We start from the raw sequence: 12,408 nt of genomic DNA, 5'->3' as shown, positions 1-12,408 counted from the left end.
TCAGAAGTAAATCCCATTGATTTCAATGGGCCTTACTCCCAAATAAGTTCTTTTGGATTGCAGCCTGACAGCCCAATCCTATGCAAGTGGTAGTTGCCTCAAAGTCAGCTTGCCTAACTCTGGATAGGGTTGAGTTGCAAGTTGCAGGCATTTTCTGTCTCTGATTTGTTTCTCTATTGCTTCTATAGATGCACTACGAAATGAGTCTTCCAAGATCAGAAAACTGCATAATACATTGAAAAACATAACATGTTGAAGAATGTGCCTCACAGTTATAGAAATCATTTGCATCATTTACCAAGCAGGCTGCTACATTGTTCAGCACTGCCTGAGCTGGCAACAGAGACTGCTGGCTTTTGTGCAAACCAAGTCTTTTGCCTCCTCCTCCCATTCATCTACATCTTTTGTTTTTCACCCGCACATACAATTTATTATCGTTCTGACCCAGTAAAAGAACAGAGGAGATTTTCAGATGCTGTCTCTTTTATTGCCATTTTGAAATTTGTTTATTTTGCATTGGCAAATATAGATAGATTTAGAAAACTAATTTCAGAAGAAATAAAGCTGGATAGATATGGAGCAGGTGCTTCTGGAATGTAGACAGGAGGGCAGTGGAAAGATGTGCATTGATTTCATTCCGTTCTTCCCAATAGGATGCTCTTCTTCCTCTTCCTCTAGGCATTCTCATAGCAATGCAAGCCTTTAGAAGAGACCCTATTACTGCCATCTGCTGGCTATAATGCAGCTATGTCTCCATTATGTTGTGGTTCTACCTGGCCTGAAGAAACCACACCCCTTCCTTTCTTCTGTCCAATCACAGTTTAGTTAAGCCTATATATGAAGACTTTTGGGAGGCGTGGTCACTATTGTTAAGACAAGATGACAGTAGTAAAATGGCTTTGGGCTCCTTTGGGCACAATGCTTTTCTGGATTATTTGTTTGTTTGTGTCTCTTGTTCTGGGTGCTCCTAGTGGCTTTAAAGATTTGCCAAGGTTGTGGAGCAGTAGAACACTGTATTGTGGAAGGGACAGCTTGCACTTCACCTTACCTGCAAACCATTCAGAGATAATTCACTTTCTTACTGTTCGAGGTAAGCAGATTCTTATCGAAGGTGCTTTTTGAAGGAGATTTGAAGGGGAATTTGGCCCCAGCGTTTCAGACAGAAGCTTTATATTTTCTGGTGTATTGTGAATTATACTCTTTCCCTCTGCAATTCCCTCTGACTAGACTGAGTGTGTCTAGTAGACTGATGTGGGATTGGGAAGGTTGGCTGTAGGCCTCTGTTCTCCCATACTTCTTTTGGACAACCAAGCAGAGGACACCCAAACAGCTGGCTGCTACACCAATCAAGGCCTGTTTACAGGTGCAGCTCACACTGATCTGATATTAAAGCTATTGGGTGCTGCTAGTGGTTCCTCAAATGGCTGCTGTCCTTGCATTAATTTGGGCTTTGCGTTGCAAGATGAAATTCCAACTCCCAGTGGGGAAAAAACCAGCTGCAGAGTGACTATATCTGCTTTTATGAATTTGTCCTTAGTTACAGGGTTGCTGTTCAGGCAGACCCTTTTCTTATGTGGAGAATAGGAACCTGCCTGCCTTTAGTACAATAATCAGAGCTTCGTGTTTAAATCATCGTGGTGATTCAGTGGGTCATAGGACTTCAGAGAGGAAACTGTGCTTGTAAAAGCTAGAGTGTCTTTGCAGATGGTGTCAAAGAGCTGGGAGGCCTTGATACAAGTACAGTTACATAGGCTTTAGAGAAATGCACTACCTGGTCAGTTTTCCTCCTGAATGAAGCTTTGAAGCGTTAACCCAGGCAGTGATTCAACATGAGAGAGGTTCCCTATCATCCCAATGCTACATTTTTTGGGGTGGTGGAGGAAATGATCCACTCAAGTTTCTGCATTTGGCTGTTAAAGAAGCAGAGAGCACCCTGGGTTTGTGAAGTAGTTGCCATTCTATCTATAACACTGGAAGGGCAAGGAAATCATGAGCCTGTGAAGAAAAGCCATCATCATAAGAATTGGAAGCTCCACAAACTTAAAAGTAGTGTGTACTTGATCCTTATATCTTGGAAGTGAAGGACTGCTTGATGCCTAAATTTTTGTTATCAGGATCTGTGTTGACTTTGCTAACAGGCATTTGATGGCCATTGGTCTGTATCATACAATCTGGGGACACCAGAATTGGAATAATGGGGCGATAATCTTAACTAGGCTTCAGACCAGCCTTGCGATACCATAAAGAATAGAGAAGTAGAATTAATCTGCAGCTTCATTGAGGAAGCTGGTTTTGAATGGGTTGAGATTCATATTTCAACAACAGATCAGTATGCTAGGTAATAAGGAAAAAATATATTTGTACACATCAGAGAAAGATTGAAAGCCGTAGGGCATGACTGATTAAAAAGTGTTGTACTGACTAGAGCCAAACCGTTTGAGAATGAGCAATGTAAGGGTGAGAGCGTTGACCCCTGGCATGAAGACATTGCATGAATAGATCTCAAAGAGGGCACCAATTTCTTTCCTAGATTCAGAAGGCCAGTCCCATCCTCTTGACAGATCTGCTTGTGTCTCCATCTCTCAGAAACCAGAAGGCTCTACCGTGGTCATTGTTCCTTATACTGGATGTTTCTTTATCAAAAAGGTAGTAACTTGACCCTTTGCTGGGACATAGAGGGTTGCTATAAAGGACCATATAGACAAATATTTCCAGTCACACTAGGATCAGCTGCGAGTCACTGAAATAAGTTACATGAATTGGGTGGATGTATGAAGGATCCTCATACCAGGTTACTCATGAATGAATTCCTCAACAGTCTCTTGCATCATGAATCGTGCAGAATGGGCTTTTATATAATTGCATAGTAGAAAACTGTTGTCTTCTAATAAGTGTGCAAGTTATGGGAGTAATCTCTGTCTTAGTTCAATTAGTAGAAATCTCCAAACATGCCTTGCCTTGTCTGTTAATACAGAACAGCTACTTCTTAATGACTCTCAGGATTGAAGGACTGGAAGCGGTTAGCAAAGTGCTTCTTTATGAAGAGGACCTGAAATGCCCAACCCATTTGCCAGGTATAGCAATTGTGGAATCTAAACTTGTAGTATCTAAATGTCACCCCAAATTACTTGGCAGAAAGAAGCAAAGGTAAAGTCCATTATTGGTTGAGAATAGGACATCAGGTGGGAAAGGGGAAGAGCGCACCCTGTGTCAATACAGAATTGCAGGTTATGATAAATTCTGTTATGTCTTGTAAGGGAGGGAAATATGGCTTTTCATCCACCATAAATCCTTCCCGTGATTGTTCTAAATGTGGATTTGGAGCATTCTAAAATGCTGACTACCATATTTGCAACATTGTAGGATAGGCTAAAGGCAGTATTTCAACAATGGCAGAAATGTGTTCCTAGGATGAGTGGGATGATGTAACAACAAACCCTAACACTCTGGCCTTCAGCTTTAGATGTTCCAAGCAACAGCGTATGCCAGGGAGTGCAGAGACAAGACCGCCTTCCCTGTGCCACTCAACCTGTGTCCCAGGGAGAATGTGAAGAGAGAGGCTGCTGTTATACCACTGAAGATTATCGTGTTCCTTGTTACTATGGCAATACAGGTAGGCTGGGCATTCTTTTTTTTAAAAAAAGACACCTGCACTAGAAGTGTACTTTAGGCATATTTTGAGGTTCTGATTTGAGAACAAAACACTTTGTTCCGGAGAAGTCAAGGGAAACTGAATTTCCAGTCTAGAAAACAGCTTTCATCCTAGCTGTACAAATCCATATTTTGCAAGGCAATGTCTAATTAAGCAACTCTTCTCCCTTGCTTATATGGAGAGAAGGGGAAGAACCATAGAAGTGAAGCAGGCTCAAGGAAATCTAGTTATGTGGTAAGCATTTTTTTTTTTTTAAATCCACATTTTAAAAGGTGCACCTTGGAATTTGCTGGAATTGGATGTTTTCAGCTTCCATTTCAGAAAAATGTAAGGCATCTGAATGGATTCTTTTACTGTGGCCGTGTCATCTCCTATGGCTGAAATGGTTGCCTTCCATTTGGAACCAGGTGGCAACAAAAGGAAGGATGGTTAATTCTAGAAACCATGAGAATTCTGTGGTGGAATTCCATGCTAATGCTTTTGGCTTTCATTTTTCAGTGACTACACACTGCACTCCAGATGGCTACTTCTCAATTGCAGTGTCCAGGGATGTGACTCTGCCGTCATTAATTCTGGACTCTGTGCATCTTGTCAGTGGATATGGCAGTGGTTGTGTTCCTGTGACAAAGAACGATGCCTTTGTCCTCTACAAATTCCCACTCTCTTCCTGCGGAACTACTTTTCTGGTAGGAATCCAATACAAAACCACCTGCTTTGAAAGCTCCTGATTTAAGCAACCAGCTTGCAAACGTACTTACACTGAGTCAGACCACTGGGCCATCCAGCTCAGCATAGGTGCCAACTTGTTTGGGCCCTGGGTGCCCGTGCACCCAAAACATTCCCCATGAAGGGACTGGGCACCCACAAATTTTGGTGCACGCTGCATGGCACCCACAGCCCTGGGCACCCATAGTTACAGGGCTATGTTGGCACATTTGTAGCTCAGTATCATTTACATGGACAGGCAGCAACTCTCCGAGGTTTCAGGTTGGGGGCATTCCCAGCCCTACCTGGAGATGAAGGGGATTGAACCTGGGACCTTCTGTGTGCAAAGCCACTACTGAGGTATAACCCTTCTCTTTGACTGCACCACACTATTATACCTGGATGAACTATTCTGGTTTTAGGTATGTCTGGGGTCAACAAAAGGAGCCTCTGCATGGCCATTCCATAGTTGAAATCCCCAGGCATAGTGGGAAGAGATGCACAGAAAAGCATAGGCTAGTATGGGCTGTGTTAATAAAGCCCTTGTAAATCCATGCATACGCCCTCTGATCTGAAAATGTACAGGGGTGAGGGGAGGGAGGAATTGGGCAAGGTACTGAGGAAAGTAGGGCGCGGGTGGCGCTGTGGGTTAAACCGTAGAGCCTAGGACTTGCCGATCAGAAGGTCGGTGGTTCGAATCCCCGCGACGGGGCAATCTCCGGTTGCTTGGTCCCTGCTCCTGCCAACCTAGCAGTTCGAAAGCATGTCAAAGTGCAAGTAGATAAACAGGTACCACTCTGGCAGGAAGGGAAACGGCCTTTCCGTGCGCTGCTCTGGTTTGCCATAAGCGGCTTAGTCATGCTTGGCACATGACCCGGAAGCTGTATGCTGGCTCCCTCGGCCAATAAAGCAAGATGAGCACCGCAACCCCAGAGTCGGCCACGACTGGACCTAATGGTCAGAGGTCCCTTTACCTTTTTACTGAGGAAAGTAATCTGCTAGATGACCAAATTGGTTCATATGGGCAGAGATGATCCTTGAGGTACCATGGTCCTGAACCAGCTTTCTAGGTCAAAATCAACACTTTGAATTGGGCCCAGAAATGCATCGGCTGCCAGTACAATTGGGCCAGGATCAGTGCAATATGCTCAAACCGTCTTCCCTGGTGAGCAGCCTGGCCACTGAATTCTGCACTAGTTGAAGTTTCCAAACTGTCTTGAGAGGCAGCCCTAGGTATAACACATTGCAGTAATCTAACTAAAAGGTTTCCAGGGCATAGACATCAGAAGTTAGACTATTCTACCCAGATAGGGGCACAGCTGGGCCACCAGCCAAGGCTGATGGAAGCACTCTGTGCCACCAAGGCCACTTGAGCCCAATCTGTATAGGCTCCTTTAGAAGGAGTGTAACATCATCAAGAGCAGGCAATCTCCCATCCATGAGGAAGCTCTGAATTTCTTAAGGCCAGAGAAAGTGAGCAATTGATGCAACCCCTCTAAATTTACAGGTATTATCAAGAGTGCACTTTATGGTTCAGAAATGTTTGACTTTTCTTAGGTTTCCTTCATTCTTCTCTGGGTGCAGGATTGCAGGGCAAATAAACTGGATTAATCCCAACTAATCTTTAATGTTTAAAAACAGGGAGCAGGCGATCAGGGCATATATGCAAATGAACTGGTAGCACACCATGATGTCAAAAAGTGGAACACTGGATCACTCATGCAAGATAGCACCTTCAGGTAATAGTAACTGGCACTCACACATAATGGCATCTGGGCACACAGGAAACTACAGTGTTAAGGCTATTGGTCTATCTAGCACATTATTGTCTGCATTGCCTGGTTGCAGCTCTCAAGTTTTGAGATAGGTCCTTCCCTGGATTGAATCAGGAGCCTTCTGATTGCAAAGCCAGATGCTCTACTACCAAGCTATGGCTCTTCCCCAATACCTAACTTCTTTGTCTTTGCTCTTCACTAGACTGCATGTCAGCTGCAGGTATTCAACAGGGAGCTTCCTCCCACTTATGGTACAAGTCTTCACCCTGCCGCCTCCACCGTCAATCACTCAGTTTGGCCCACTCAGTCTCGAGCTTAGAATTGCTACTAGTAAGTGTCATCATGTCAATGTGAGGAAAATCTATGGCTGTCATAATTTCTGACACCTCTATTCTCCACTTCGTGTACTTCTTACTTGCATGTATTGTAAAGAATCGGCTGTTTAGTAGCTGTCTGCATCCCTCTGCAATAGTGTGAACAAAGCTTGGAAGCCTAAAACTCAATCTTCAAACTTTCCCCGAAGACTGAACTGGAACAAAGGGACTTACGGGGAAGTAACTTCACGAGAACAGCAAACTTCCTGCTAAGAGTTGTGCATGGTGCAATGTGATTATTGTGTCTACTGACTTTCCAAGGAAAAAGACAATAGAAGGCTGCACATGATACAAACACATTTTGATGATTAGGAGGGATTAATTGGGCACGCTGCTAGATCTTTGTAAGACAGCCACAACAAGAGGCTACAAGCAGGAGTAGGATGCCTTGGGCCCTGCAAATGAACTACTACAGGCTTCCTCAACCTCGGCCCGCCAGATGTTTTGAGACTACAATTTCCATCATCCCAGACCACTGGTCCTGCTAGCTAGGGATCATGGGAGTTGTAGGCCAAAAACATCTGGAGGGCCGAGGTTGACGAAGCCTGAACTACAGCATCCACCAAGTCAGTGAACCATGGCCAATTCATTTCTTCGTAAAAAATATCTATTTTGCTGCATCATAAAGCTATATCATAGCTTTATAAAAACCTTTAAAGCGATGGTGTTGTGATCCTTCTCAGTCGGTGGTGTGTAACCATTTGCAATATTTGTATTCTGCAGACCAACAGTACAGCAAATACTATGCTAATGGGGACTATCCTGTAGTCAAGCTCCTGAAGGATTCTGTTTACTTGGAAGTACGGATCCTGCAGCGGACAGACCCAGACCTTGTCTTGGTTCTTCATGAGTGCTGGGCCACACCAAGTACTAACCCCCTGCAGAGGCCTCAGTGGCCCATCTTAATGAACAGGCAAGACCTCCAAGATAAGCTAGGAATTTGAGACTACTGAAGAGCATTTCACATAATGCAGCATTTTCCTCTCTTACAGGTGTCCATATGAAGGAGACAACTACCAGACTCGGTTCATCCTCGTGGGAGCAGTTTCAGGGCTACAATTTCCATCTCACTACCAACGCTTTGTCATCAGCACTTTCAGCACTGCTTCCCGGCAGGCACTTACTGGACCAGTAAGAGCTCCCCAGTTTCACCAGGGTCCTAGCTTGTGAAAGAGTGATGCATGAGAATAGATTACTGAATCAGATTACGGAATCATGAAATCATAGAATTGTAGAGTAGGAAGGGGATCATGAGGGTAATCTAGTCCCAACCCCCTTTGGCCCCACATGGTTCCAGAATCCATGACCTTGAGATACTCTACTGACTGAGCCATCTATCATGAATCGTTGAGAAAATTGGTTTTTTTTAAATGCTATTTTTCCATTTTTCCATCTTACAATATTTCAACAACAAGAATTAAATCTAAAGAAAGTCAGTTTACATTTTCTTTGACTCCCCTCCGTGCTTTGTTCTATTATATCGTAATCTAACTGCATAACCAATTCAAACCTATTTACAAATTTAACCGTTTTACTCCCTTTAAGTTATTTCTTACTGCTCATGTTTGTCATTCTTGCTAATGTTTTAAATTACATACAATTGGTCTTCATATATTCAACAAATTTTCCCCAGTCTACTAAAAGAAAGTCTCTCACCTTGATCTCTTATTCTTCCGGTCCCGCCATTTCCATATTTTCCATCAGTTTTATTTGCCAATCATCTTTCATTGGAACTGTTTTTTCCCCATCTTTGGGCATATACCATTCGGGCAGCCAGAGAAAATTATTATGTATGCACTTGTTAAACAGCAGTGTGTTTTACAGACATTCATTGTGCAGGATTTCACAGCTGTGGGCAGAAGCTTGTCCCAAGGAGCTGGGTCCAGACACACAACCTTCCACAATGTGACTGTTTTTGCTTCTACTGTATGCAATAGAGGTAGAGAGTTGCATTTGGCGTAAGGGTGACATGCCTTCCTGGGCAACACTTGAGGACCGCATACCAGTGGGGACTAGAGCAACAAATGCGACTTTTATCTCTTCATACTATAGGCTGCATTCCAGCCATGCAAAACCACAGCGTAACTCTCTATCCTCCATCTATGCAAAGAAGAAGCATTAACACAGTTGCAGGGCACGTTTTGAGCCAAGCAAAAGCTTTCAGGGAGGGCATGGAGTAGGGCTGGTGAAGGATGTGGCCTGAGAGGAAAGAGTCCTGAGAGCCAGAAGGAGGTTTGAGGGTCCCAGCCCAGTCATTTTGTTTTCTTAATGCAGGACCATTCCACAATGAAGGTCCATCTACTTGTGTTTAAGCATAGCAAAGTCTGGTTAAATGCTGTTAACACCAGATTTGGGTGGGGCAATTGACTTGGAATGCACAGTATGCCTGTTAAAGGATGTGTGAGCATAGGTGGGCAGTGTATAGAACATAGAACAACCCTCTTAGATTTGTACTTTTAACATGGGTGAATAAGTCTGACTGTCTTTTGCCAGGTTTACTTCCACTGCAGCGCTGCTGCTTGTGTCCCATCCACTGTGGAATCCTGCATGGCTCGCTGTCCTAGGATCAGAGGTAATGGCTCCCCAGCTATTCAACTGCCATTTTGTTTTTCTCTTCCAAAACTGCTAAAAGAGGATATAGAAGAATTTCTACCTCTTGTAACAAAGAGAGTTGACTTCCCTTGAGGAGTGGCAACCAGTTAGGAACTGTTGGTGCAGAATAAATGACCCAAACAGCAAGCAGGATCTAGTTCCATATTCCAGCCAGGCAAAAACAGTGAGGGGCCGTGGTCTGTAGAGAGTTTAAAGGTCTGATGGCCACATTTGGCCCTGGAGCCTGTAGTTCTCCACTCCAATGCAGAGAGGAGGCTGTGATGAATAGACGGTTCTGTATAAATTTTCAAGGCGCTTTCTGCCAGATGCAAAACTAAACAAACTTGCAGTGTCGCCTCTGGAGGATTTATGCATCAGCTGTCCCTAGATTACTCTTCTGTGGGAGGCCAATTCAGATCTTTATGTGGAATTTTGTTCATGAGATCTGACAATACGTGGAAATGCATCTAGCGCAGTGTGCTGCTCTGCAGGAGTAACTAGCCGAATGAGGTGCTGAATGCTTATGGCTTCCCAGAAAGCCTAGCGACTGTCTCAAACACAGCCTTTCAATGCAAAGCTCCCTTGAGTGCCTCAGTGGTAATCCTGAGGCTGAAAGGAAAGGGGAGACATGATCAGCACAAGAGCTGGAACATCTGTATTAATCGCTTGCCTGCTAACTTCTCTTGTCAAATAGCCAGGAGATCGCTTGAGAACCAAGCCCTACAGGACACTCCAAGGAGCCTAGTGATGGCAGAAGGACCTGTAGACTTCCAGATGGAGAAAGAACAGGACAATGTTGAACAGAAAGGTGAGAGGGAAGTAGCTATTGAGATGGGAATACTATTTTGTGTTTGTGTGTGTGTGTGGGGGGGGGAGATAATGACTGTTGCCATGAAATACCATGATGAATTGGGTCCTATTCTTTTCATGGGCATGACTTTGAAACTGTATTTGTGTGTTGGAGACTTACTATTCCTAATATAGATCTAATCTGCCAAATTCATAACTGGCTCAGATGCATGAATTTTAAGCTAAGGGTTGTCTACACTGCTGCATTTTGTTTTTTTTTTTAAATTCCTATATTGGTCATAAAGAGCAAGAACAATTAGAGCTTGAAATGAGCAGAGCCCTCTAAGCCTTTTCTGAGCAGCAACCTTTCAGTTGCATGGAAGTGCTTATGGTTGAAGCTTACACTACGTACTTAAAGAAATCTGCTCCATGGAATACATACATACATACATATATATATATATATATATATAGAGAGAGAGAGAGAGAGAGAGAGAGATGGGCCCAGAGGGCGTCCTGGTCCTCTGTGGCATATGCTTGGCATGTATGGGCAAAAAGGCATCTCCATAGGTAGCGTTGTAAGAAGAATTTGAAGAAATATGGCAGTGGTGAGCAAATGGTATATGGCAAGGTGGATCGTGTGAAAATGCTGATGTACGAAAGTATTTCATACACCTCTCTGTTGAGGACTTCATTGAATCACAAGAAAACTAGAGTTCTGTGGTTATTAATTAGCCAGTTAATTAATTAATTATCTCTTGCAGGTTCCCATTGGAGTAGTCCAGTCTTGTCAAAAGAATGGGAAAGAGCCCTTGTAGTTGCAGTAGGAGCTGTTTTTGTTGCTTTGTCTCTTGTAGGATTAAGGAAATACTCGAAAAGGACCAAAATGTGAATGGACAGGTGTTTTTTTGTTTTGTTTTTTGTTTTAAATAAAGAAGTGGTGAATGATGTCTTTTATTTGCCTTGTCCTGTATTGAAGCTCTACACCAGTGCTAGCCAACAAGGAACCTTCCTGATGATGTTGAGCTACAGCTCCCATCATCCCTGAACCTTGACCATGGGGGCAGCAATGTCTAGAAGGCACCTCATGGTAAAGAGCAGGGGTGGACAATGTACTTGTCAAGTCTTGCCTTACATCTCAATGATTGCTTGGTTCAAGTTGGAACTGCTAAAACAGTTACCAACATACACTGTCAAAATCAAATGAAGTACAGTGGTACCTTAGTTATCAAACAACATGGAACCGAAACACTGCAAACCCGGAAGGAAGTAACTTTTTTGGGAAGCCGAATGTGCTCTGTTTTCAGTGTTAAGCTTCTGTTTTGAGTGCCATGCTTCCATTTTGAGTGTTACACTGAGGTCTGTCTCTTTTTGCTATTTATTTTGCCTTTTTGTTTTTGCGGCTTTTTGTTTTGTTTTTGTGACTGTGTTACGTAAAAGTCTGGAATGGATTAATCCATTTTGCATTACTCTCCATGGGAAAGCATGCCTTGGTTTTTGAATGCTTTGGTTTTGGAACGGACTTCCAGAATGGATTAAATTTGAGAACAAGGTACCACTGTATGTGTTTCATTGCACTGTTTCTGGATCTAGCGCAGTGAAGTACAAATAGTGGAATTAGACAAGGCACTCTTCTGGTATGTGTTAAATTGAAGGTAGGTGGATATACTGAAAAAGTGTATTGGTAGCTAAAATTGTATATAAAAAAATATCCCTTTTTTAAAAAAACGAATTATTCAGCAATTTATGAGAAAAGAAATTCTGTTTAAAGAATGATCAAAGGATAAAATTTTGAAATACTCAAGTGCTGGGATGCAGATTTTCTTTGAACTTCCTTACTTTCAAGGTGGCCAAGGCATGTTTGTGTCCTATTCTTCTGGTCTGCTGTGAATGGGAACAGAAGAGAGATTTGATTCTGTTAAAGGTATCAAATTTTCACTTTCCATAACAATATGAGAACTGAACCACAGCCGTCCTTCCAAATTCACACTATCAGATTTTTGTGACAAAATTCTCCAATGAAAAAAATGTTCGCAAAAATTCGTGTATTACAGGAAATTGCAAGAATGTGGATATTAATCAAAGATGCCTACAAAAATGTATGTATTGGAAGAAATCCACACAAAATCCCACATTGCTGCAGAAATGTAGAGAACTGAATTGGGGGGAAATGGGAAGCTAGGAGAACCAAAATGGACAGATGCTTGCGTCTGTAGCTATAGATCGTACAATCTCTGCTCTGCAGCTACTTTCAGTGCCCACATTTCCTTAAAACTCCATGGCAAGCCTCTGCTGGGCTGTCTAGTAAGGGCAGGAAGGTAGGGAAGCTGCCTTCTGTGGACTCAGCAGCTCTTTGTGTTTTAGTTTTAAAGAAATCAAGGAGAAAGTTGTTTTTTGAGAGAGGGAGAAATGGAAGAGCTTCCCTCTAATAAGACTAGTGAGTGTACCAATTTTGGGTGCCCAGTAGCCAGCTTGCAATGCTTCAACTGAAACTCAGTAGAAGGTATTATGCGGTAACTTC

At 43.0% G+C, this 12,408-nt stretch overlaps 1 protein-coding gene across 1 annotated transcript; it reads left to right on the top strand.

Annotated features, from left to right (window-relative positions):
- Positions 1 to 901: 901 nt before the first annotated feature.
- Positions 902 to 10,835, top strand: ZP4 (zona pellucida glycoprotein 4). Its single transcript, XM_081199162.1, has 12 exons — positions 902 to 1,090; positions 2,531 to 2,646; positions 2,975 to 3,074; positions 3,458 to 3,613; positions 4,151 to 4,338; positions 5,999 to 6,096; positions 6,335 to 6,462; positions 7,230 to 7,419; positions 7,499 to 7,637; positions 9,000 to 9,078; positions 9,793 to 9,906; positions 10,652 to 10,835. The coding sequence occupies exons 1-12, from the start codon at positions 919 to 921 to the stop codon at positions 10,777 to 10,779; spliced, it is 1,608 nt and encodes a 535-aa protein (XP_081055288.1). The 5' UTR covers positions 902 to 918; the 3' UTR covers positions 10,780 to 10,835.
- Positions 10,836 to 12,408: the final 1,573 nt, after the last annotated feature.

Source organism: Podarcis bocagei (assembly GCF_964188305.1).
Source record: "Podarcis bocagei genome assembly, chromosome: 6".
Taxonomy (NCBI): Eukaryota; Metazoa; Chordata; class Lepidosauria; order Squamata; family Lacertidae; genus Podarcis; species Podarcis bocagei.
The sequence above is the reverse complement of the archived record's forward strand: the minus strand, read 5'-3'. Positions and strand labels throughout refer to the sequence as shown.

Excerpts from the sequence above, each read along its gene's own strand:
- ZP4 (XM_081199162.1), top strand. The coding sequence starts at position 919 with ATGCTTTTCTGGATTATTTGTTTGTTTGTGTCTCTTGTTCTGGGTGCT. Across the intron at positions 3,075-3,457 it reads ATGCCCAACCCATTTGCCAG|CTTTAGATGTTCCAAGCAAC; the intron begins GTATAGCAATTG and ends TCTGGCCTTCAG. Across the intron at positions 7,638-8,999 it reads GGCAGGCACTTACTGGACCA|GTTTACTTCCACTGCAGCGC; the intron begins GTAAGAGCTCCC and ends GTCTTTTGCCAG.